Source organism: Ziziphus jujuba, chromosome 10 (genome assembly GCF_031755915.1).
Source record: "Ziziphus jujuba cultivar Dongzao chromosome 10, ASM3175591v1".
In the NCBI taxonomy this organism is placed as follows: domain Eukaryota; kingdom Viridiplantae; phylum Streptophyta; class Magnoliopsida; order Rosales; family Rhamnaceae; genus Ziziphus; species Ziziphus jujuba.
In genome coordinates this window covers 12,738,390-12,764,021 of record NC_083388.1, presented here as the reverse complement: position 1 = coordinate 12,764,021, position 25,632 = coordinate 12,738,390, and the positions used below count along the sequence as shown (strand labels likewise).

The following is a 25,632-nucleotide window of genomic DNA, read 5'->3' as shown; positions in this document are numbered from 1 at the left end:
AATCCAAGAACAACAAGGGAGTTTCCAAATCTAGGACCCACATGGAATCTGGAGTTGAGGACTCAATTGATGTAGGGCCCGACTATTTCCTTTAGCTAGATGACCTTGATGTCCTCAATGGAGCCTTTCGATATGCCGATGATCGCACCAAACAAGTCTCACTCCAAAAGGGATAGGGCTTTCTCCTTGATGAATAGATGTGCTAATGCTATTGAAAGAATATAGAGATTTTGGATTCCAACTCATTGTTCCTTAATTTCAAAAGCAATGTTGTAAAGTTTTTTTTCAGTATAAAAGGATTTAGAAAGAAAACAAGAGGGTCATTGAATCAAAATGATATATAATGCTCTTATATAATGATATATGACAACCGTATATATTTTTTGTTAAATATTTGGAGGGAAATTGAACTTTGAACCAACGGTGCCCCATCATAAAGAGTTTAGGGATTTTATTGTTTAAAAAGGGACTAAACTGTCAACAAATTATGTGATTTAGGCACTTGTGTTAATAATATCCCTTTATTTAATTATTAATTATTAAAATAAATAAATAAAAACAGTGTGTACTCGCAAGACAAAAGCCCTCGCAAAACCTAAGAAGCTTTCGAACCGAAGTGAAGCGAAGTGCAAAGACTGAGACAGAGACAGAGAGACAAAGAGGCCATGACGCAAGACGATGGTAAGAGGAGGAAGAAGCCGAACATACTAGTGACGGGAACACCAGGGACTGGCAAAACGACGACGTCCTCGGCCTTAGCAGATGCTACCCAGCTCCGCCACATCAACGTTGGAGATTTGGTCAAGGAGAAGAACCTCCACGAGGGTTGGGACGAACAGCTTGATTGCTACGTCATCAACGAAGACCTCGTACTGTCCCAAACCCTAACCCTAACCCTAATCCCCAAATTTTAATTGCTTTTCAATTCAATATATAAATAAATGGTTTCAGGTATGCGATGAGCTAGAGGATTTGATGGAAGGAGGAGGGAACATAGTGGACTACCACGGTTCCGATTTCTTTCCCCAAAGATGGTTCGATCTTGTGGTTGTGCTTCAGACCGACAATTCTGTGCTTTATGATCGCTTGAGCAACAGGTAACGACGTCGTCTCTTAGTATTGTCGTTGTTATGATTGTCAAAATGCCTCAGTCGAAAACGTAAGTGTTTGTGTGTTTGTTTTGGACAGAGGGTACTCGGAATCGAAGCTTTCTAACAATATAGAATGCGAAATATTTGGCGTTCTGCTGGAGGAGGCAAAAGAAAGCTATGCTGAGGATATTGTGGTGGCATTGAAGAGTGATAACATTGAAGACATTTCAAAAAATGTGTCTAATTTGAGTGATTGGGTGAGAAATTGGCAACACCCACCTGCCTAGTGTTTTTTTTTTTCTTTTGTATTTTTTGGTAGTGTTATGTTAACCATGGGGGGCATTATCTGTATAACAACAATGCTTGTTGAAACTCTGTTTTTGGGTAGAAATTGTTAATGGAAGAACCTTTTTTTAGTTTTGGGTACTGATTTAAGAAGTCTGTTTTAATTTTAATTTTTGTTTTTATTTATTTATTGTGCTCAACAATGCTTGTTGAAACTCTGTTTTTGGGTAGAAATTGTTAATGGAAGAACTTTTTTAGTTTTGGGAACTGATTTAAGAAGTCTGTTTTAATTTTAATTTTTGTTTTTATTTATTTATTGTGTTGGAAAAGTCTTTCATTTTGTTGATTATGGAGATAATTGTGCTGCTATGTAATGGGCAATTAGGACAAAAAAATCATATGCTTTTTTTGTGATTTTTGAATTAAAATCTTAATGGTTGGCGAAGTTGTGAAATTGACAGTCTTAGGTCTTCTCGTAACCTTATTTGTTTTGTGACTGCATGGCAAACATGATTGGCACTTGAGAATAATAAAATACGCATAAACTTATAAAAAGCAATGGTGACAGATTAACTTCACCACCAAAAAAAAAAACAAAGCCTGGTGACCAGATTAAAGCAAATCGGTATCAAAGAATTAGACTGGATCCATGTAACGATTTTTGAACTTCTTGGCTACGTTCAGCATTATCATGGATAAAAAGCATACCCAAATACTTTGATTTTTTTTAAATACAAAAATATATTGAGTACATTGATTAGTCTTTGTGTTTTTGTGTTTTTTTTATTTTTTATTTTTATTTTTTATAGTTTTTTTGGTTGCTAAACATTCGTTAGTCACTTTTTAGTCCTATATTTTGATAACCGAGTTAACATTTGGTATTTCGAATATACCTGTCAAAGATTTTTCCACATCATACGCCTGTATTTGTATCATCGTAAACGGGTTACACAATAACCGATTACCCACTTAACAATGCAATCAAATCTTGTTAGCTAGCGCTTCGGCTTAAGCCGGGAATTGCATGCTTGCGATCTCTTCCTCCATGAACATGAAGAACTACATGGAGATTGGATAATACAAGTATTCAGGTACTCAACCCTGTTGGTTTTTTTTCGAAATCCCTACTGATATTACCGCTTGAAAGGAACGTTTTCACATATTTTTGGACTGCACTCTAACTGCTTGACAAAATGAATAAAAGCAAACGAATGATGGGTGTAACGATTCTGAGATTGTTCGGATACAAAATATTAGATCATGTGTTGTCGCGCCTGCATTTAAATATTCAAAAGTGGATATAATCTAGTTGAAGTCCTATATTTATTCGTTGACGTTAATAAACCATTCACTGAGTTTGAACTTTCTTAATTAGAAGAACCTTGTTGACGCCTAGATCTTGAAGTGATGGTTGCAGGTTTAATCACACACTGAAAAGCGGTTTTAGAAGATATTCCTAGCCACAAGGAACGTTCTTAATTGACGAATCAACTTATTTCACTGCCACGGAGAAGTCAAGGGTTGAACATGTTGGTGATTCCTCCATATGGGCTTTGCTAATCCGAAACTTTCAGTTGCAGTTATACTTTCATTATAGTCCGAGTATTGAAGGCCCTTGCAATCATGCTGATCAGGAATTTACTTTCGATCAACATCCACTGTTTGAGATACTTTTCATCTGCAGTACCATGTTTGCTTAAAGTCGGAGACATCTTAAAGCAAACGAGAACATATTCAAATGAAGATGTCCTTGAATATTCCAAGGTCACCCATGACTCTAATGCTCTGCATTTTGATTCTGAGTTTGCTCAAAATGCTGGATTTCAAGATCGACTAGTTCACGGGATGCTTGTTGCCAACATGTTTCCTCGGATATTATCTTCTCATTTCGTAAGTGAAATGTTTTAGATTTCTTATCCTTTCTTCACCTCTTATTTGTTTATTCAAATTGTCAACTTCTATCATAAGAGCATCATAGAAAACTAATTGGGTATATAGTTTTACCAAAACCTGAGCCTTGTCCCATTTTGGCTCCCAAATTTTTTTTCAACTGAACCATGGATTGCCACCTCAGTATATAAATAAAAACTGAATCTAAGTTTTTGAACTGATAAATTTTAGCATCTGCCATGTTATTTGAGAAAAATATACAAACCCAAAGTCAGAAATTTTAGCATTTTCTTTCTATTTTTCTCATGGATAGTAACTCTTATATAATTTGTGGTGGAAAAATGTTTTTAATTTGTCTTCTCCATTATCACATCTTAAAAAATCATCCATCTTTGCCCTTATGGTGTGAGAGACTTGGATACAAGACGTTATAATGATTGTCCCGTTCTTTGGAATCGGTATGGTAATTTGTAGCCCGGAGCTGTATATGTTTCCCAAAGCTTGAATTTCAGGAAGCCGGTCTATATTGGAGAAAAGGTTGTTGGTGAGGTACAAGCTATAAATTTAAGAGAGAACAAGAACAGATACCTGTAAGTAACATCACCAATACAAGGCGCTGCCTCTATTATCACATAGCGAAATAGACAATTTGATCTTTTTGGCTTATTCGAATGTTTACTTGTGTATGGTGCAGAGCAAAATTCAAAACAAAATGCTACAAAAATGGTGAGCTTGTTATTGATGGCGAAGCTATGGCTATCTTACCCTCGCTGACGGTGGCACAAGTGTGTTCTACGAATGATAAGTAGCTTCTATCGACCAGTGACGCATTTGCATTTGCACTAGCATCTTGAAGCTGGTATTCATCACTTTACATTCTAATTTTGGAGAGCTAAAGCAATTTCTACCAAGAAAACAAAAGAGCTGAAGCAAATGGAAAGTGTTTTATTTTAGACAAAGTTCTCTTCTCTCTCTCTTTTTGTTTGGCTGATATACTTTCTACAGTCTTTAATTAAGAAACAGTTTCTAACTGAATTGACAACCCTGTAGTTTGACTTGAAAGGAAGATACCGGTGTTGCAAAATGATGTACTACATTTCTCTATCGATATATTCCTAGAACTCTCTTTAAATGTGAGAAAATTTAAAAAGATAAAAATAAAAAATAATAATAAAAAATTCTATTGAGCTTCTACATATTTCAACGATCGGTTGTATTTTGTTTTATTTTATTTTTCCATAATATCACCTATTTCGTTCATAATTGTTAATATTTTAAGTCTACTTTTATAGTTCCTGTATACAATCAACTGATCTATGCTTTTTTCTTTTTTAAACAAGATTGGATTGCTGTTGGGTGTACCACTCCGTAGGTACAAGATCAAAAAGAATGCAAAGTATTCACAGTGGATGTTCAATAAAAAAGGAACGAAAATAAGAATGACGAGGAATCCATAACATAGAATAAAAAGCATGACGGGAATTGTAAATTCTAAACTTGAGTTGTTATAAGGTGCAAAATCAGTTATTCAATTTAAAATTATGTCTATATACTGTTTATATAATAAATAAATTTGGATCATCTGTTTGTTTTTGTTAGATGTTCGTCGGTATTTGTTTTTTCATCTACTTGTGTTTGTTTGATGATTGTCAGTATTTGTTTTTTTAACGCTTATATTTCAGCACATGTATAATTCCTTTTTTTTTTTTTTTTTTTTTGGTTTTTCAGAAAACATGTAAATTAAATTTACTTATCTTTTTAATTTGCGTGTTTTTTAATTGATATTATCTATTAGATTAACAATAAATGGTTAAAATTGAAAGTCAAATACAAATAAGAACAGAAAAAAACAAGCAGACCATTCTAAATCCGTCTTTTTTACATTAAATTTTATATATAAAAATCAAAACTTTTTGTACATAAAAGGCAAAAAACACATTACAATACAATAAATATAAAATTATAATTTTCTAGAAATACAATATACATATTGTCACTCAAAAGGCAGTAAGTTTATGCTATACAAGTCCACTTGTAGATTATAAAGAGCCTTTTCGAATTGAACCACCATTCTCTACCTTAAACCCATACCAGGTTCAATGGTTTTCATTGAACAGATGCTTCACAACAGTTTGAGCCCCAGAAAAACACAGCATTATATAATTTGCCTGTATATACAAAAGTTCTCTCCCAAAATTTGCTTGCATGCAAAAGAAAATTCTCTCCCTCGGCTCTACCTTTAACGACTACACATAAGATAGCGGAAAATTCTGCTCTTTTATACATCAAAGTTGATCCGACCTACCAAGCATGCAGTACAAGACAAATAAATGGTAGAAGGCTCAATAAAATTCGAGTATGCCTGATATGGTAACAGGTGGGTTGATTTCAATACATGTAGCCTTCCCCTCGGAAAGCAATTCCGGTAATGCATTGGCTTCCTTGGCTGCAACCCCCTCTCCTGTCCATAAGGTGACATGAGGCCACTGGTTCTCTGAGACAATCCTTTCACCATCAACTGAACCAAGGCAAGCTTCAAATGCAGCCACTTGATCTGTGAAAAGCAATGCGGTCAAATCCACAGGGACCTTCTTATGGAGGAAGATGCCATAATTAGCAACAGCTGTAACACCATGACTTCTCTTGTGTGCAAGAGTAACATGAGCCCTAGCCAGGCTGTTCTCCAAGTGCTTGTCTTTTAGAAAAGCTTCAGCTTTCGGATGTTTTTCGGCCAACTGTGAAAACATATGGAAAGAATCAACTGTTGGAATTGGAAATCATCATTTCTTTTCATGACAGGAGAATACTATACCAAGAATTCTCATAAGTATTAAGAAGAAAGCAAACAAACCATAAGGATTAATTAATAACAAAATACAGCTTCAAAGCAAAAACAGAATCAGGAGAGGGAAAGATAACAAATTTCTAGAAGCAAGTTGACAAAGAATATTTCCAAAGCAACAGACAAAAGTTTTTTTTTTTTTTTCCAGGGAAAGTCTCAATTAGTTTAATAAAAGTAAAATGCTTAAAATTTAACTTGACATCAAATTTTATGCTGATCTTGACTGTGATTAGAAAATTGAAATTATTTTCTCAAATCATTCCGGACCCATATTTTGGCAGATGAATCCATTCATCACATGCGCAACAGAAATGGCATCACATCCAAATCATGATGCTCTATCACACTAATTTCACAACAAGGTAGTCAAGTAACTATCCTGCCAAAATTTACCAACCCAACCACACCCCAACCCCCCCCCCCCCCCCCCCCCCCCCTGCACGTCCAAAAACCAAAAAAAATAAAAAAATAAAATAAAGTCCTGCCAAGGCCTTTGGCTCAGACTAGTCTTCCAATGTCAAAGTACAGACCTCACTCCAAAAAGTCTGTATAGGGTAAGTATTTACTTTATCGGTGCAGGTTATTATAGAATTCAAAAGATTTCTGAGGACTATGAAAATGTCTTTGTTCTCTAGGTCTGGATGTCATATATGTTCAGTGGCATCCACACCCAAATTGCAGGTCTAAAATGTGACCAATGTAGTGCAAAAAGCCCAAACAAAAACCATTCAACTGTTAACAGAGCCATGCAGGTCAGGACTTCCACACTGCCTGGGAAGGTAAAATTCACAGTTACCAGAGAATTTGATAGAAGAAAGTTGTTTAATTAGGTTAGGCATGCATAAATGAAGTAAATTGGACCAATTAGGTTTGATATATAAGTAAAGAAAATGAGAACAGGTTCTATGAGTAATATCACAGGTAAAGAGTAGAAGGAATAGATGCAACTCTTCACTCACATTATCAAGGAGACCTTTGATTTCGATAACTGGCAGGCTGACAGCCGCATAAACAATAGATCCAAACTTCCTCTTTCCAGTATCTGGCGTTTGGTAGCCACCTTTTGCAATTTTTGTCAGTTGTTCCAACACATCCTTGACAGCAAACTCAAATGGAACCTGGGACATTAAGATGAAGGAACATTCATTTAGTAATCTAAGAAATTGGCAATTTCATCTACTAGTTTCCAATTGAGATATCTTGTGATTATCTTGTTTCTTGTCAATATAAACAAATGGAACTCTATGCAATATGGTACAAATTATATGAAGATGGACATAAGGGAATCAGAAATCAAAAAGCAGAAGAACAAATGGATACTGACCTGAACAGAATTAAGATATTCAGCATTGCCAAATAAGACCTCCCTCAATTGTTTCTCCCACTTAGCCCATTCCATTGCATAGGATCCCTTAGTAGACTCCAATCTGATTACAAATTACCGGCAAACGTTTAGCATGTCCACTTAATAAGAAATAGCATTATAGTGCGGAGGCCAAACAAAAAATGCTACAAGAAGGCATTTACAGATCTATTCTGTTCAAATTCCAAGCAAGGAAAACAGGGGAAATAAGACAGAGAAACAAGAGTGTCATTCCATCACTAGAGTTATTGTTAACGTCAGCAACTTCAACTCTTTTATTTAATTATTTATTTTTTTGTGCAACTTAAATGGTGCATGAGGATTTTTTGACAAAAGAAAAAATCTTACAAACATGAACTTCGCTAAAATGAAACAAAGCCAAAAAGTCCAGTCCTGTTTATGGTTTTTTGTTTGGACTCTCGTTTCTTGAATAAATGCCTTGGACTAATGCATGACTGGGCTTTTAGGAAGTTTGATCACCTCATTATAGAGCAACAAGTTGTCATATTTTACAAAAATATTATAATAAGACTTGAGTTCCACCAATAGATGTGTTGATAGATATATGATAAATAAATTATACATATACACAAATATAAAATTTTAGAAAAATCAAGTTATTTATAGAGAAAGATACTCTAAACTCAGTGATAGACACATTTGAACTAGAGCAACTTGTTTGGCTACATAAAGTGTCTAAGATGCAACTTTAATTTCTAAACACAAATTGCAGATGTATTAAGGAGGACCCAAACAAATTCATACATATGTCGAACAACATGGAACACCTAAATTTCTTTACATCATTTACCTAATAAAAACTGCATTTTAACTTCCATTTTACCCATTGATGAAAAAATTAATGCAGACAACAATGGCAGGATGATCTATAAGATGCAAATATTCCTAATATTAATCATTGTATTTGATTCAAAAGACAATCCTACATCCTTCCCCGAAAAGTGCATTGTTGGAACTGGGTTGGAACGCCAAGTAGCTCTAGATTCCGGGGTTCCCGCTATAGCTGGAACACGAACCTATTTCTGCTATTCCGGGTTCTTATTGAGCGTAGCGAAATCAAGGTTTATGATAAAGTCGGCGAAGTTTCTATGGTGTTCTACCTTTGCTTTAAGAATGACAGTAACAAATTAATAAATAACAATGATAAGACTAGAATATCAATGTCATAATCGCACCTTCCATGTCTGTTAGTGTGAAGCTTGTACAGGCTTATTCCCTCCTCTATAATAGACTTCACAGGATCAGGCAGGGGTTTCCTGCATATGCAAAATGAGACCAAAACATTACCACAGCTGCATGGCTAGACCAAGAGAACAGATATGATGAAGTATATGACATTCTCTTATGCTTTTCTTTTTAAGACAAAGAATATCCTTGTTTAAATTGGAAGAACAAAGTGTCCTAGCAAAAGCATACTAGCATGTTAAAACAACAAAAATATATCTGTGTGACAGCCTAACTGGCACCTACTTGATTTTCATATTTCAATATTCATAACCAAAAGCATAATACAAAATCAAGTCCATAATACATAACGAGAACACTCTCCAAGTTGGTTGCAATGAAGCTACTCTAGTGGATACTAAATTGGGTTCCATACGATGCTGTTAACCTTATCCAAACAAAGCATTTTATAAGATAGAAGGCAATACCTATCAGATTTCAGTAATGGCATCTTGACAAGTGAGCCAAATCGCTCAATTAGTTCACCCTCAAACTCCTCACGACTCTGAAAAACATCAACAAAAACATTTAGAAAATGCAGGGGATATATGGATCTACATCACCACAAATATAGTAGGACATAGCCACATGAAAATAAAAAACATGCCTTGCCCTCATAAAGGTGATAAAACATAAGCAGCACATAGCCAGCATTAGGAGATTCCTTGTCGAGATTACCCTGAAGAATAAGATATAAGTATTAGAAAGATGGTAATCTAAATTTGGAAGATAACGAGTCTGACCATCTATATGAACAATATAAAAACAAACATGTTTACCAACTAATGTGCAAATGGTTAAAAATATTTTATTTGCAATTAGGTTTCACTTATCCATTCAAGGCTACACTTGTCTATAATTTAGTTTGATTAAACTTTTAACCATTAACATTTTGCCAAATCATTTGCCATGTTAGTTCGTAAGTAAGTTAGTGCATGTAGCATTACTCATAAACTTAAGTAATCAGAATTAAACATATACCGGATGATTAACACGTTGAAGCACGCGGAACATGAAAACAGCTAATGCATCAAGAGAAAACGGATTTGAATCAGTTCCTGCATGTTTGAACAAGTCAGTAAACTGAGGAACATAGAACTAAGAAACAAAGTTCCAAAGATATGTGGAAGTAATATATGCTGTGGAAAGTAAAAATTCTACAACCAAGGCATCCCATGGCCAAATACCTATACATAATGAGCAAAGTAATGTATGCTGAAATCAAAGACAATTTACAGAACCAATTCCTACAAATAAGTATATGAGAGGAAATCAAAGACAATTTACAGAACCAATTCCTACAAATAAGTATCTGAGAGGATGAAAAATCTACAAAAGAATGCAAAAAAATTCAAATAACTTGTTCAAGTTCTAAAATGCTTTCAGCGGAGATAGCAAATCTGGATCTAAATAGGAAACAAAGAGCAATGACATTTAATGAAATTACATATTTTTTGTGGTCTTTCAATATCTAAAAAATAAACATGTCAGAATAAGGTTGAAATTAAAAAGATTACTATTAGTGAAGCGGGGAAGCAAAAGTAGATATATCAACAAATAAGACAGATGAACTTCAAACAGAATTTTCACAAGAAAATAGAGAAACCAAAGCAAAAGGATAACACCTAACAGCAACAAATCCAAACAATAAAAGCTTCGGGAGAACTAGTAACCTTCAGAATCAGGTACAACTGGAATTGCAGATGCCCTGGTGCTCCGGCACATGCCTTCAATCTGCAAAATTGGCAAGAAACAGTCATAATGAAGCATTTACAATTAGTACAGAACAGACAGTATGGTTATGGACTCATTAACGAATAAACATAAAATTTCAATAATGGCAATTAAATTACAGAACAGACAGCATGTTTAGAGCATTTTTCCTTGTATTTTTAATTTTATTCAATCTAAATCTCATGCTTTGCCACAATTTTTTAGCCACTGTTCATTGAGCAAGACGCTCTTTCCTTGAGGTTGCCACTTTAGGACTTTATTTTAGTTGGTACTTTTCTATTTAGATTACATTGCCACCTAGAACCCTGGAGCAATTCACTTCCACTGTTGAGTCTCTTGAAAGTAGTAGAATTGACCTCCGATGATAATCTTTTGGTATGGTCTTCAGTCCGACAACAACTGTTAAATTGACTCATTGCCTTTTTGCCCAAACTAATTCCTCATTTAATCCTATTACGCAATCACCATCCACGATTCTTACAAAGTAATGTTTTGGGTGGACAGATACATTTTACGATACCATAGTTCTATAAGCTTCAATAGATAGGAAGTAAGCCCAGCCATGTAAATCGAGCCCACAGAAAACACACTGCAACACTCTACAAATAGGTGCATCCAAGAACTAAACATAAAGCAAGCCTTATACATGCAAAATAATAAATAAGAAGCTCACTAGAATTCGACAACCAGAAATACTTGGTTTTAATACCTTGATAATTCACATTAATCCATAAAGAGGACTCAAGTACGCATAGCAAGCAAACACAACAAACACATAACATATCTAATTTAGATAAAGCAAATTACCTGTCTCCATACTTCTTCATTGGGAGCATTCTTGTCTGCAAGCATTATAGAATATGGTTTTCTTCTGCGCTCATCAGCAACCTTCTGCCAATATCTTCCTATGGATATTAAATTACAAGTTATATAGAAGGTGTCTTGCAACCAAATTGCAAAATACAATTGATAAGACTTGATTATCAGGAATCCCATCTAATGCAGCCATAAACAGAGAAACTACGCATAATCATAGTAATATATGAGTTCTTTAAACAGCACAGAAACTTTACAAAAAAATTTCTTGATTACCATTCCCCACATTCACAAATCCATTCATAGTCAGAATGATTCACAAACCATCAGTGTCCAACAAGTGGATAATTCCCACAACACAAAAATCATATGTGAATACCTAAAGAAAGCTCAAAATCCATTTCTAGCTTTCAAGTAAGATTGATTTAACAATCATGAATTGATGAAGTGGCTGGTTTACATTTACATATTATTTAACAAATAATATTCCCTTGTTTGGCAATATGACCAAGATTATTGTTCATTGTGTAGCCATAATAATAACAGGATGAATATTTACCCTAACAGATGCTATTTTCAAGGCATTATTAACTAACTAACCAATCCACAAAATTTTCTGCAAAAGTTGTACCTTTGATGAGGTCACCCATCAGACTTTGAACTGGACGATCATCCCCAAATCCACCAGGAGCATTTAGTAATTCTTTGCAAAGTGCAGATTTAGCGCAGCCAGGTATTCCTGAAAATGGCAAGTCAAAAATGAATGTTGAAAAAAATGATAAGAAGCTATGTTTAAAGTAGAAAACTGTTGCAAAAAGAGGGGAAAATAGAGGGAGAAACAGAGAAGCATGAAAACATTTAACAGCATTGAAGGGCAGGATCAGGAAACAGATCTAAAATAACATATAAAATGGAAATCCATGCAAGACATGATTCACAAAGAAATGCTATATTTCACGATCTTTGGCATTAACAGTTAATACCCAAAAAAAAAAAAAAAAAAAAAAAAAAGAAAAGAGAAAAGTAGCCAAACAATACAAAATTGCAGAATGTCAGTTAGAAATGTGTCAAAGGTCGATATGAATCTCATTAACATAAAAATAAAATAAATACATATAAAAAACTGGTGATTTAATTGGATTAACATGGTATTCAAAATTGCAAATGTTAAGTGACTTAGGTGCATCCAAAAGAGGAAACATAAGAACTTGGAAATGTGAAAATGTTCCACAACCACACGAAAAAGTTAAATATAGAGAAAATGATACATGTGTAAACCTAAATCAATCGATATTCAACATGATACTAAAAGGATCCTTACCTTTGGAAGAGCTAAATATAAAACCTAGAAGCTCAGCTACGCAAGCGTCCAATTATCTATTATCCAAGGCAGTCAATTTATCTAAGACACGAGTCCAGAATTTCCCATTGAACAAGTACCCATATTTACCCCAAAAAAAAAAAAAAAAAAAAAAAAAAGGAGACACCTATAATAAGCTTGAAAATATGCATTAGATGGCTGGCTATTTTATCACAACAGAGAATAATATTTTGCATAATACTTGTTAAGCAAGCCCCTCTATTTATATTATGTTAATAGTACCTTATATTAGTTTTAACAATTCTAAACACCCACAAGAAATTCAACGACTTCAGCCAATTGGCAAAGGTTTTACCTGGAAAGAATATAATCAAACCCTCATCTTTTACAACAGAATCTTTGGATGGAGCAGGGCTTAATGATGCCACCTCCCGCTCCATCTCAAGATCACCTTCTTCATCCCTGCCTCCCTCAACAATAGCCAAGAAGTCTTCAGCCTTTACTAAATTACCAGCAGACCCTATCAGAGCCTGATTCTGTGGGCTGCGCTTTGCATACTGTTCAAGAAAAGGCTCAGCTTCACTGAGGTATATTGATGATGACAACTGTTTATTTCCACATTTCCTTCGAATGTAAACAGCCCTAAATATGAAAATGGGAATTTAATCACCCAGACAAATTGAAAATAAAAATCCAAAACTATAATCGGTAAAATCATGGTAGATCATACAAGAGATTCATTATGCATTACCATTCATCCAGCATCTTACTGAGTTCTCTCTGCTTTCCTGCTGAGGTGCCCCATGATTTCATTTGCCTATAACACAAAAATAGAGATACAACTTTATAAACAACTTGGACCTCTCTAGCATTCAACTACTAGATATGTTCATGAAACTGGCCATCATTGTCTTTATTAAGGACTGATTTAAAATATGGAAATAATTTAGTTGCATTATGTTACTCAATGCCTACTGCATGCTGTACAAAGATTAACCACCAGAGTAATCGGTTAGTTAAGGAAAACTGGTCTTAGACTGGAATAAATTAAAGATTGATTATTACAAAAAAATATATATATAATAATTGAAGGATTAACTTGTTTAGAATTGAAACGATATAAAGTTTACTTTAGCCATGGGACATACCATTGATTTACTATTAGTATTATGTTCGCAGGCAAACCAACAAGAATAAAATCCATGATGTATAGGGGTATAAATCAGTAGCAATACTTTTGAGTGTTAAAAAAAAAAAAAAAAAAATGACAAATTTTCAGTTGGAAAAAAGCGCAAGAATGTACCTTAAGTAATAGGCCTTGTAAGCAGCCGGACCTTCTTTAAAAAGAATTGACAAACCATTGCGAATCAAAAAGGTACGCAGCTGCAACAAAGAAAAACAAAGGCATATAATCATTGTGGAATCTCATGGCCCTCAGATAATGACTATTTTTGGGGAGCAATAAAAAAGAAACTAAAGTGAGCAGCGATAAAGTTTCTATTCAGGAAAAGGTAAAATATCTATGATCTGGCAAATATTTATAAACAAGTCAATAGTAGTATGTACTTGGAGTTTATCAGGTTAGCTACTGGTTTGAAACATAACAGAGTAAATTGCTTCATTGCAACATAAATGGGCCTATGGTAATTTATAACAAGGTTCCATAGATAGCCTAAAAATTAATATGGATATTCTTCTGGGAAGAAATCCAAAATCAATTGGTTAACCCATTATTCAGAAGGTAGATAAGAAATTGGATGGATGGAGGCGGCTTTCTTTCTAAAAGAAGTTGGTTTGCTTTATATCAATTGGTGTTATCTAACAGATCACTTATTTTACATTTCTTTGTAACATGCCTGGTAGAGTTGGTTACGAATGAGAAGATGCTAATAAGGTTTTTCAAGTAAAAGAAATGAATAGGAGAAAAAAGACCACTTAGTTAATTGTGAAGTGAATTTTATCAACCATTTCCCATGAAAATGATGCAAATTAAAGAACAATCAGATGGAGATAGGAGGAAAGGGTGGCCGACTACTGAAACAGAGAGAGGGAGGAAAAGAATAAAACATAATGTGGGATGGGCTTAATTGTTCAGATCAATCACTAAATTAGTCTTTAGAGAAAGCTGAATTCCAAATTAAAAACCCTAGTATAGTATTTCGGCCAGGGCTAAAAAGGAATTCATTCATACATACTGTTGCCATGTATTTTCTCTGTTATCTTTCAAAGTTTTTAAAAACGCCAAAATACTACTGATTTTTTGCTAGGGATTTTTGCAAATGCTTGGTTCTTGGAGATGAAACATGTTTCCAAGTGTGGTTTATTATTTAATTTCAAAATTTTGAAATAACAAGCAAAAAAATGGAAGAAGTACACAAACCTTATATGTAAGAAATTTCAATTTAACCATCATATTTGCATCTTCATCAGCTAACCCATCTTTTGATGATGCACCAGTGCTACCATTTTCTACAATACCTGCGCTGGTCTTTGCAATCTCAGCTGCTCTCTCCTTATTTGCCTTGAATAAGTTTATGTCAACAAAAAAACCTAAAGACACGTGAAAAATATCAACACTGAAATTATACAACTTAGTAAACAGAAAAAGTACATATGTCTTCTGATATGAAGATTTTTATATATGCCAACATAGAAATACAACAAATATTCTTCAACATACTATAAAAGGTTTGCAATTTATTAAATAAGCATCTATAATGGTAAATTTGGATTTATTAGCCAAATCTACATATATGATAACCATTTCGAAACCAAAAAAACTAAACAGTATCTTGTCCAGGAAAAGTCAAGAGTTTTATATGCAAGCTAAGAGTTTTATATACTAAAGAATATTACCTCGATATAATGGCCATAATCCTGGTTTATGCCTGAAATGTGCCATTATTTTGACTTAGGAAAGCAGGAATTGAGCAAAATATAACAACGATGAGATAACCTAAACCAAGTTTTTATTTTATTGCATGAAAGAACTAAAAATTCAAGATAATAGTCAGATGAAACCAGACCTCATCTCTTTCTGGTACCGCCGAAATGCAGAGTCACTGTGAACATGAATTACCATTTTATAGAAAAGGTTGTCACTTGACACAGAATCAATTTTTTGGAAGTTATGATAACATTTAAAGGCAGCAGGAAAACGTTTTTCTCTCATCAAGCGAACCATTTCCTGAATGAGGTGAAATATAAAATCATCATCATCAGAAAAGAATTTCAATAAAAAAAATATCAGGCACTTGCTGCCTCATTAAATGAAACTAGAAGACCATATAACTTCACAAACAAAAATGTGAAATTCCAATTATGATTTACAGAACTGGAAAGACCTGAAAGACCAATTTTCAAAACAATAAATAATGCTAAAAACAAATTAACATCTATTTTGAATCATTTCCTGATTGAGGTGAAATTTCGAATCATCATTTACAGGAAACATTTTAAAAAAAAAAAGAAAAAAGAAAAAAGAAAATACAACAGGCACCTATGGCCTTATTTATTGAAGCAGGGAGACCGCATAATTTCACAAACAAAAATATGGAAGTCCAGTCATGACTTGCAGAACTAGAAAGTTAAAAGACCTATCTTCGAAGCAATGATACAACAGATAAGATATATCTGTCGAAATTCAAAATTAACAATCAGCAAAGGTATAAATGAAGCTAGCATCTATTAAACTAATCGCAAAATATGAAAAATGAAGACATGCAAAATTGTCTTTATGAAGATGTGCCAAAGGAGTCTTGGCTCCTATAGCAAAGGGTTTAAGGGAGACCCTTTCTTTGTAATTATGCAGATTCAAAGGCAATATACTCTTAACGCAGGGTTTGATGGATCAGCACATTAATATTTGTAGATTCTCTAGTTAGCTCTTTTATTTGGATTTAGTGTGGAAGCACTCCAAGTTTACCAATAATTTATAAAAAGATGAGCAAGTCATAGTTAAAATTAATAATAATAATAATATGAGGGAATTTTGGTAACCTTACATTATTGGGTTCACTTTCTAGCTTACACTTTATAGACAAGGAGTGTTATGTTTTCTTAGTTTAATATATATATATATATATATATATTGTTAGGATCATGTTCTAACAATTTAAATCTTCGCAATAATTGTTATAAGTAGCTGAAAATGGAATACATCCTAACCTGCAATTTGGTAGTTGCGAAATCAGCAGGATGAGATTGCAAGAACTTTGAGAGAACAGATCTGTCTGCATTTCTTGAATGGGCATCACCAACTTCATTCCCAAACCAATCTGAATAATCAGGGCAAAAAGAGGTACCGACATTCTGAAGAAGAGCCTTTATTTGCTGTGGTAGGGTTTTGAGAGAGAGAGGGAAGAAAAATAAAAATAAAAGGGGAGAGAAAAGATAACAAAAAAGGTCATATAATAATAATCTCCGTAAATCACTTTCATACTTGAGTCCATGAACAAAAAAATTACAGAGTACCTGCTTTTCATCAGACCTATTTTTGGCACAGATATCCCTCAAGTTTGGTCCCAAATCAGGGCCAGCTGAAACATAAAGTGTTTCAGGTATTAAATATATTGATAAAAACATCAAGACAAATTGCCTATCATATTTTTGGGTTATGTGAGTCATTTTCAAGAGAAGGTGCAAGGAAGGTAGATTTATATAGTTATAGAAGCTAGACCAAAAAAGATATGTCCATTATTTATGCAAAAGATATCATTTTATTGGGTCTTGCTAGAAACTATGAAACACTCAAAAGCAGAAAGTTGAAGCTCATTGATTAAAGAGAGTAGCTAAAATGTCTATATCCAGAGATAACCACCATTAAAATGGATGTATCAGTCACTTTCAAAATTTTCTGTACTGGGAAATATATGTGCTAAATCTTACTTTCTTTATTGTTAATTTAGAACTATAATATTCTCATCATTTTCTCCTTTATTTTTTATTGATCTCAAAAAACTCCAGAATACAATATGAATCAACATTCAAGTAAATAGACTGCCCCTAGTTCTCCGTTTTGCAACCTGTACCAACTATTGTCCTATTGCTGCTGGTGCTATGCTCCCTCTTGTTTCTTTTTCCATTTATAAGGAGGCGGTTTCAAAAGGACAAAATCAATTCAAATGTTTATTCAAGAGAACTTCGCATTTTAAGTTAAAAAATAATAATAATAAAAAATAAAAATAAAAAATAAAAACTTTTGGCCAGAAGACACCCAGAACCTCAAAACAAGCTGTTTCCAGCAAGAGACAACACCAGTATGCTAAACAAAATTTGACATATAGTATACTACATAAAAACTAACAATGCAACCTCAAAGCAGTGAAGGTGAGATCTGGTCCTATCAGATTTTCTAGACCCTTCTGCTCAAAGACAAGTTAATTCCATATTGAAGCAACCAATCACAGAAGACAAAAAAGCAAAATGATGAACCTGCATACCTTCCTCAGTTGGTGGAGGAAAATCCTTCAAAACCTTCTCCATATGTCTTGAGCTCTCATGGCTTACAATACGAGCCACAAGACCCTCTAAGATTTCACCTTGCACCTTGCTATGATCTTTTGAACCTGTACAACAATTGCACACAGCTTACTAACAAATCGCACATAAAAGGAAACGAAATTGACAAGGGAGGATAGTCACCCAAATTTAAAAACTAAACAAATATAAGAATTAAAAAAAAAAAAAAAAAAAAGAAATTCGACGCCTAATAAGTATAGACTTATCAAAGAAAGTTTAGCATGACATGGAGTACACAGACTAAGCACATCATAAAATCGTTCTTATTATTCATGTGGATTGACCATAAATAGCACAGTTCAACAATAACTTAATTGGACCACTTTCATGATTTCATGCTAACTTAGCACAGTATCATAGCCCAAATTATAAGGATCATTATTTCTAAAAGCTCAACCTAAAGGAAGTGGACAGAAAATGGTTTAGACACTTTACACCCTTTCATGTGTGGGCCTTCGACATGTGGAGCATACCTGTTTTGGGACATGCTTTGATCACATCACATGGCCATTAATACTATGTTAAAGCATCAAGGTGCCCTAAGGCTGAACTTATAGAAGAAATCTGAGAATGGTCAATATACTTGAACAAGTTTCAATCCTTCTTCCATGAGATAAAATTAAAAGTGGCTTAATTATTAAATCAAGTACTAGTGTGCTGATCTATTATCAAATCATCCCTTCATCCCATCAGTTTGGCATTCTTTCCATCTAAAAACAAATTGACATACCACAAGCATTTTTCAAGACATCTGGAAAGAAAAGCATATCTAGTATTGCCCATAAATATAAAAGAAAATTTAGTGAAACAATTTACCTGCAACAGATATATCGGCAACTTCATCTAGCGCCTTACATACAGGGGTTGCAGTACCTTCTTCACAGAGAGCATCAAAGGCAGCAAAAAATGATGTCACTGATTTCCTATAATTACAGAAGAAAAAAAAAAGTTAAAAAAATAATAACAAAAAATAACAAAAACGAAGAAAGAAAGAATTAAACGATTAACCATAAGGAAATAGCCTATTATGTTCTTATAAGCAGAAAAAGTTTTGACTACTTAATCCTAAATTTCCATAAAAAAAATATGAACATCAAATTTGTTTAATAGAAACCAGGATCTGTTAAAACGGCATGTCTGTGAGCACGTAGTATGTAGATATCAAGTTGCCTTTGACAAGAAAGACCTAGCAATCACCTTGTGGAGAACAACCAAACATGATTTGTTGGTAGGCGCCATTTTCTACAGAAAGCAATTATGTCAGGAGTTGAGTAGAATTTTGGCTTTCCATGGCCCAATTCTGTGACTGCTGTCACTACAACTGCTCAGGGAAAAGAAAAGGAGAAAATAAGTTAAATATCACATGAGTACTAAAAAATCTTCCACAAACATCATCATCAGGCAGAGACTCCATCAAGGAATTATAAAAAAGAACAATAAAATTTATGATAAGTAAAAAGAAACATGCTTTATTTCCAACAGAAAACAATACACTTTAAGACCGTGATATGCAATAAAGGAGGGAGCATCAAGGAAATTTGGAAGTAAAATAAATAATAAATGATGATGGGAACTACTTTCAGACACTGAAGACCATATCATGTCATCAAAAGAAAAGAACAAAAGATAAGTACCAAGATGTCAAATACAAATAATGGACATGAAAGTTTTCCCATTTCCAAAGAATAGGCAGTACCTTAGTTACATTAACTAATGGTGACATTGATGATAAACACAGAGACGGAAAAATTCCAACAAGTGACAAGCTAAGGACAAGGTTATTCAGTTAGGCCCCAAAATTAAAACTAGCGTCAACAGAGATGTTACAGTGAACTTATTTTCCATCAGCTATATAACGGAAAATGTGGGTGTGGAAAAACTCTGTTTTCCCAATAAGAAGTTTGTCAAATTTATTTAGAACCATTTGCACAGACCTAACAATTTTTCATATACACATTCACATTCAGACACATCAAACATTTTGGAAAGAAAGAAATTACCATAATCTTCTCGAGGTCGTTGTCCATGGTCCCCTAGAACAGCAGTGACCAATTCCATAGATATGCACATATGATTGCTCTGAAAGAGAGACCAACAATATCAGGTTTGGTATAAACATGACATTTATAAACAAGGAAAGAACTTAGTTACACTGACAGCAATTGTGCAAATTTAAAATTATAGACCATAAAACATAAACAGTCGAGAGGTTGAAAGGTTGAATCCATCCCAATGTGCTTCATATAATCGCAGTTCAGTGGGCCTTTCTTTATGTATTTATTTTTTATGCATGTTTACTCCATCAATAATGCAAGATCAGATCTAACAATACAAACAATGATAACCAAAATTTTGGGCTTTTAATAACACTTTATATTGAGTATCAGACATCCTAGAATTGTAAAATCTGCAGCATGCCCAATAAATCAAACTTCTGATAGGTGGTTCTGAGTTTCTGTCTACAATACAGTATCCCAGTATACTAAAACTAACCAAAGTAAACTTTCAACATGAGTTTCTTTCTTCAACAGGTAAAACATAGTTAATATTTAACAGAACATCACATAAAAATATGAAATCTATATACAAATATGTCTATGTGTCTGATGAGAAAGATAAAATAGAACAAAAATTTGTGATAAAATATGAAGACCAAACAAATGCAGAAAGCAAATCCCATTTTCCCCCTTTCCTTCATAAATAGTACCTCAAGAAATTCATTAAACTCTGCTTGCTTTTTTGCTGCTTCAGCCCCCCATGCATCTCGAAACATTCTTCCAAGAACAAACACACCAACAGCCGTGTATCTGAACCAAAAATATAATGTCAAGTGAACTACAGATCAACCTAAACAAACCAATGAAAGGGAAGATAATGTTTTGGGATGTGTGATGAAGCATTCGGCACAATGACATCACTAGCAAATATGCATCTCAATCAGAATCTAATACCAGTAGTGGTTCCAAAACATGCTTGCTTATCAAACAAATTCAAGCATGAAACCAATGAAAGATGAAATACAGCAAATATGTGTGTACTATCTCGTACAAGCATCTACTTAGCTTTATTTATGTATCAGCATCACTTGCTCATATTTTAAAGGGATGGTTAAAGGAGTAGCCACTGACTTTTAAATAATTGAAAATGGTTAACCCACCACTCAAGTGGTAACATTTATGTTTTTGGTTTTCTGTTTTTTCTTAAAGATTTTACTTAAGTTGTGCATAGTTGGCTTATTCTTTAAATAATAATTAGGCTTCCCATCTAGCTAGAAGCTTAAAAAAAATAATAATAATAATACTAAATTGAAAAATCATGCTATTATAAATGATGTCACTCATGTGTGCTTAATTTCACAAACAAAAAAATAAAAACTGAAAACCAAAAACATTACATTAACAAACAAGCCATCAAGAGCATCACATGAATCTTGCGAAAAAAAATTAAAAGTATATGTGGTAACTGGTGGTTTATTTTATAGACTGTAAAGAAAAGACATATAGGGACAAAATAAATATTTTTGGTGTAATATGCATACATATTGCCAAAGCTGTTCTTAGCATAGGCTCCACCCATATGGCCAGCATACATAAAAAGAGAACCAGAGTGCTTGAGTGAAACCTGCAAAAGAATCAGATCCAATAAATCCACCCACCAAATGAAGATTAATAACAAAGTATCATTCGACAATCAGATAATCAATCAATTAAAATAAACTCTATAGACACAAAAATAAACATGTAGAGGCACTCTAATAAACTATCAATGGCAGAGAATAAGAACCGATGCAAAAATTATAGCCAATAAAGATGGAATCTCCAGCACAGAAAAAGTTTACAATTTCTTTTTTAAATGAAACAAAAAAGGAGGAGAATTCCATTACCTCCAAAGTAGCCAAGCCTTTAGACACCATCTCTATCATCCTTGTCCTAACCTGAGATACAAAATAGAATTAAAAGAAAAACAGACATAGAGACACAAACAAAATAAATTCCCAATGTAATCCAAGAAAATAGATAATCCCAGTGTTTTATAGGAGTAAACTAGCAAAAGAAGATGATGAAATCCTATGACAAATTATCACATTTCTAGTTTAGGTTTGCAGCAAGAGAAAAACGACTGAATGCAACTATGCAAGTAATATGCTTCCATTAACATGGATGTGTTAGTTTCAAGAAGGAAAGTAATCTGAATGTTCTAGTTTCAGTGAAATGTATGGTTTCAAAAGATGAATAGCACATCTTTTTGCAAGTCTGGGAACAATTCGGGACATAAACCTAGGGAGATCTAGATCAGAAACTGGAGAGATAGAAGAAACAGAAAAAGTAGAAATAAAATAAAATGAATTGGAATGAAATTAAAAAGAGGAAGTACCTCCTGGTCTGACTTCTCATTTTCAAATTTGGGATAAAAAGTAGCTCTTATTTGGCCATGTGCATATGTAGAGTTGTCAACAGTGAAACTTTCCAACAAATTACCCTTGAATAACTTACTCAAGACAGCACCGCTCTTCGCAGATGCCGCTGCTCCGGCTCCACTGCCCTGAATTTCAACCGCAGTCTTACCAACAGGTGTTTCCTCGACTTCTACAGCTAAGCCTCCACTTACTGTTCCATAAGATTTGGGCTTCCAGATTGCTTTTTCAGCTGGCATCGAAACTTGGTCTGCCAAATTGATACCCGCAGCATTGGAATGACCAGATTCACTGATACTCAATCTATCAAGTTTCTTAGTAGCAGCATCAGCAGCTGCTTCTGTAGCTTGTTTGTTAGCCATTGGCTTTCCTTCCCATTCCCTATACCCCATCCTTCGCTGCAAATTTGACCAACACATTACAAAGAATATTTATCTATATAATATATATATATATATAAATACAGATTGGTTTTGATTTCATGTTATCAGATAAAAAGTAGTAGGCAATCAAAATTTGCAAAGTAATTTATACTGCAGCATAATACTCGCAAATCCAACAGAAACAATAAATACGAAAACGATCATCAAACTTTCTTATATCACATTCCAATTTTTACTGATAAACAGCCCAAAACAAAAACAATCCGATAAATAGAAAATTTCCAGAAAACCAAACCAAAAAAAAAAAAAAAAAGAAATGAAAATCATCTGCTTATAATAAGGTAAGCGGTATGTGTGTAGAAAAGCAAATAATGGATAGAGCGGAGTTAGTTACCTGGTGGTGAGGCATGGTTGTAAGAGGAATAGAAATGAAGGAAGAGGAAGGGATTGAGCGAGCTAGGGTCGTGTAAGAAGGAGAGGAGCGAAGGGGGAAGAAGAAGAAGAAGGTTGAAAGAGAGGGAGCGACGAAAGTGCAGAGAATCTTCTGCGACACCGACATTCAATTGGTAATATAGGCCTGGCCCGAGACAAATTCCTCCTTGTTACGAATTTAGATGAATGGCTTAACACACGGCCGCTCCTGGAGCTTCCTGGTGTGTGCCTAATGTGGCGGCTGGTGATAGACTTGTTGTAGCAAAATAACCATAATATTACATAAAAGGCTTACAACGGGGATTCTGGTGAAACAACTCTGTTGCATTGTATTTTACCAAAAAAAAACAAAAAAACAAAACAAAAAATAAAAAAACAAAACTCTTTTCCGTCTACTGTATATACTCCTTCCTATCATCAAATGACACGTAGAAACCTTTTCCATGTCAGATATTCAACCAAAAATGCCAGAGAAAAAAATGGGAGGGAAACAGGTGAAAAAAAAAAAAAAAAAAAGAAGAAAAAACTACCCCTTGCTTCTTCTTGCTACAAAAAAAGGTACGATATTCTACCAAAAAAATAAAAAACATAAAAACAAAAGAATACTTCTTTTTGCAATGCAAAAACTCCATGAGCATTTAAAACGACCAAAATATCTATAATTTATTTACCTTTTTTTTAAGTTTTAAAATTCAAATTTTAATTTGGTCTTCTTCTTCCTCATCCCTCTAAAACACTAGCTATCTCGTTGGTGCCGCAGAAATTTCCACTTGGCACCACATAAATTCATCACTTATTCACTTCACATATTTTAATATTCATTACCAGAGTCTAGAGAGGCCCACAATAAATTTGAAAGAAACCAAAAAAAAAAAAAAAAAAAAAAAAATCAGAGAGAGATCAAAAATGCTTATTGAGCACAGAGAGAGAGAGAGAGAGAGAGAGAGAGAGAGAGAGAGAGAGAGAAAGAGAGCAAAGAGAATAGCTGTTCCCTAAAAAAAATAAATAAATAAAACCTAGACGGAAGATCGGAGACATGGACGATGACGGACAAAGGGAATGAGTTAGTAATTTAAAAGGAAAAAAAAAAAAAAACTTACCGTAGGAAGAAAAAAAAAGGCGTGAGATCGACGAGGAGAGAGAGAGAGAGAAAGAGGGCAAAGAGAATAGCTGCTTGATCAGAGAATAGCTAGGGTTGGCTCATGGGTGAGAAAAGCCGCCGGAAAAGGTCCACAATGGCTCACCGGCTGTACCAACCGTTGAAATTTTGGCGATGAAGCGAAGAGTGAGACATTTTAGAGAGAGAGATTTCAATAAAATTCGTTCAAAAAAATGAAAAAATTCAATAAGGGCATTATTGAAATTTAAAAAATCTGTGACTGGATAGAGTTATTTACACAGTGAAGTAAAATTTGATTTAACAAATTTATTGTCTTTTTCAAAACTAAATAATACAAATTTAAAGGAAAATAGATTAAAATATTTACTATTAAACATGAATCCACGTTTTAGATAAAATTGAAAAAAAAAATTGAAAGATATAATATAATCAAAATATATGATGTTAAATATAATTTATAATTATTAATTATATTTAAAAATTTTATTTTTAATAAATATATTTAAATGTTTTTTTTACAATCTATATTATAAAAGTTAAAGTTTGTTAATAATTATAAAATTGATTTATATATATAATATTATTTAATTGTAAAATTTAAATTTAAAAATTAGCTGTATAAATTATCTATATAATTTTTTCTACCTATAAAATTTTTCTATTTAATTTTTATATTTATTAATTTTAAATTTAAATTCAAATACATTTATATAATTTAATTTTAATTTAAATATATTTAAATAATTTTTTTCATTTATAGATTCAAATTATAATTCAAATATATTTTTTGGTTACTTACAAATAATTAATTCCATATATTAAATACTCTTAATGTAATTAATTATTTATCATTATTATTATTATTTATTTTATAAATATATTTTTAGCTTATAAGATAACTTATTTATAGAATTCAATTAAAAAATATTTATTTATTTTATTTTTTTCATTTATAAAATTTAAATTCAAATTTAAATCCAAATATATTTATATAATTTAATTCAAATTCAAATACATTTATATAATATTTTTCATCATGGGATTAAAATTAAAATTTAAATATATTTTTTGATTCTTTATTAATAATTAATTTTTATATGTTAAATTCCTATATTTAATTTGATTAAATAAAAAATTCAATTTAAATAAAATAATAGCATCCTCTATATCTCTTTT

General features: G+C 33.2%; 3 protein-coding genes across 6 annotated transcripts; 2 read left to right on the top strand and 1 right to left on the bottom strand.

Moving 5' to 3' along the window:
- Positions 1-558: 558 nt before the first annotated feature.
- LOC107411318 (adenylate kinase isoenzyme 6 homolog) lies at positions 559-1,647 on the top strand. The gene is made up of 3 exons (XM_016018882.4): positions 559-869; positions 952-1,097; positions 1,189-1,647. Exons 1-3 carry the CDS (start codon positions 666-668, stop codon positions 1,376-1,378), a joined length of 540 nt encoding a protein of 179 aa, XP_015874368.3. The 5' UTR covers positions 559-665; the 3' UTR covers positions 1,379-1,647.
- A 298-nt stretch (positions 1,648-1,945) lies between these two features.
- Positions 1,946-4,859, top strand: LOC107411311 (3-hydroxyacyl-[acyl-carrier-protein] dehydratase, mitochondrial). The gene is made up of 4 exons (XM_048468123.2): positions 1,946-2,467; positions 2,794-3,266; positions 3,741-3,856; positions 3,961-4,859. Exons 2-4 carry the CDS (start codon positions 3,000-3,002, stop codon positions 4,073-4,075), a joined length of 498 nt encoding a protein of 165 aa, XP_048324080.2. The 5' UTR covers positions 1,946-2,467; positions 2,794-2,999; the 3' UTR covers positions 4,076-4,859.
- A 351-nt stretch (positions 4,860-5,210) lies between these two features.
- On the bottom strand, positions 5,211-24,661 carry LOC107411310 (tRNA ligase 1). Of its 4 annotated transcripts, XM_048468120.2 has the most exons (28): positions 24,437-24,661; positions 23,299-23,588; positions 22,482-22,919; positions 21,991-22,041; positions 21,646-21,728; positions 20,815-20,914; positions 20,108-20,186; positions 19,305-19,428; positions 18,924-19,030; positions 18,029-18,154; positions 17,061-17,125; positions 16,755-16,919; positions 15,614-15,774; positions 15,444-15,475; positions 14,968-15,137; positions 13,891-13,970; positions 13,339-13,404; positions 12,943-13,229; positions 11,898-12,005; positions 11,258-11,355; positions 10,390-10,450; positions 9,698-9,774; positions 9,324-9,395; positions 9,145-9,221; positions 8,668-8,748; positions 7,433-7,535; positions 7,068-7,226; positions 5,211-6,001 (listed from the first exon to the last, which is right to left on the bottom strand). In XM_048468120.2, the coding sequence occupies exons 2-28, from the start codon at positions 23,461-23,463 to the stop codon at positions 5,609-5,611; spliced, it is 3,528 nt and encodes a 1,175-aa protein (XP_048324077.2). In that variant the 5' UTR covers positions 23,464-23,588; positions 24,437-24,661; the 3' UTR covers positions 5,211-5,608. The 4 variants fall into 4 exon arrangements, with proteins under 4 accessions (XP_048324077.2, XP_048324078.2, XP_048324076.2 ...); XM_048468121.2 differs by lacking the exon at positions 23,299-23,588; XM_048468119.2 differs by lacking the exon at positions 24,437-24,661 and having other exon boundaries at positions 23,299-23,814.
- Positions 24,662-25,632: the final 971 nt, after the last annotated feature.

What these genes read in the sequence shown, in the direction of transcription:
- LOC107411318 (XM_016018882.4), top strand. Translation starts at nt 666, where the DNA reads ATGACGCAAGACGATGGTAAGAGGAGGAAGAAGCCGAACATACTAGTG. An exon ending in ACGTCATCAACGAAGACCTC is followed by an intron (nt 870 to 951) that starts GTACTGTCCCAA and finishes AAATGGTTTCAG; the next exon opens with GTATGCGATGAGCTAGAGGA. An exon ending in TATGATCGCTTGAGCAACAG is followed by an intron (nt 1,098 to 1,188) that starts GTAACGACGTCG and finishes TGTTTTGGACAG; the next exon opens with AGGGTACTCGGAATCGAAGC.
- LOC107411311 (XM_048468123.2), top strand. Translation starts at nt 3,000, where the DNA reads ATGCTGATCAGGAATTTACTTTCGATCAACATCCACTGTTTGAGATAC. An exon ending in GGATATTATCTTCTCATTTC is followed by an intron (nt 3,267 to 3,740) that starts GTAAGTGAAATG and finishes GGTAATTTGTAG; the next exon opens with CCCGGAGCTGTATATGTTTC. An exon ending in GAGAACAAGAACAGATACCT is followed by an intron (nt 3,857 to 3,960) that starts GTAAGTAACATC and finishes TGTATGGTGCAG; the next exon opens with AGCAAAATTCAAAACAAAAT.
- LOC107411310 (XM_048468120.2), bottom strand. Translation starts at nt 23,463, where the DNA reads ATGTCGGTGTCGCAGAAGATTCTCTGCACTTTCGTCGCTCCCTCTCTT. An exon ending in ATCACCTTTATGAGGGCAAG is followed by an intron (nt 9,222 to 9,323) that starts GCATGTTTTTTA and finishes GATGTTTTTCAG; the next exon opens with AGTCGTGAGGAGTTTGAGGG. An exon ending in TCAAAGGTCTCCTTGATAAT is followed by an intron (nt 6,002 to 7,067) that starts GTGAGTGAAGAG and finishes ATGTTTTCACAG; the next exon opens with TTGGCCGAAAAACATCCGAA.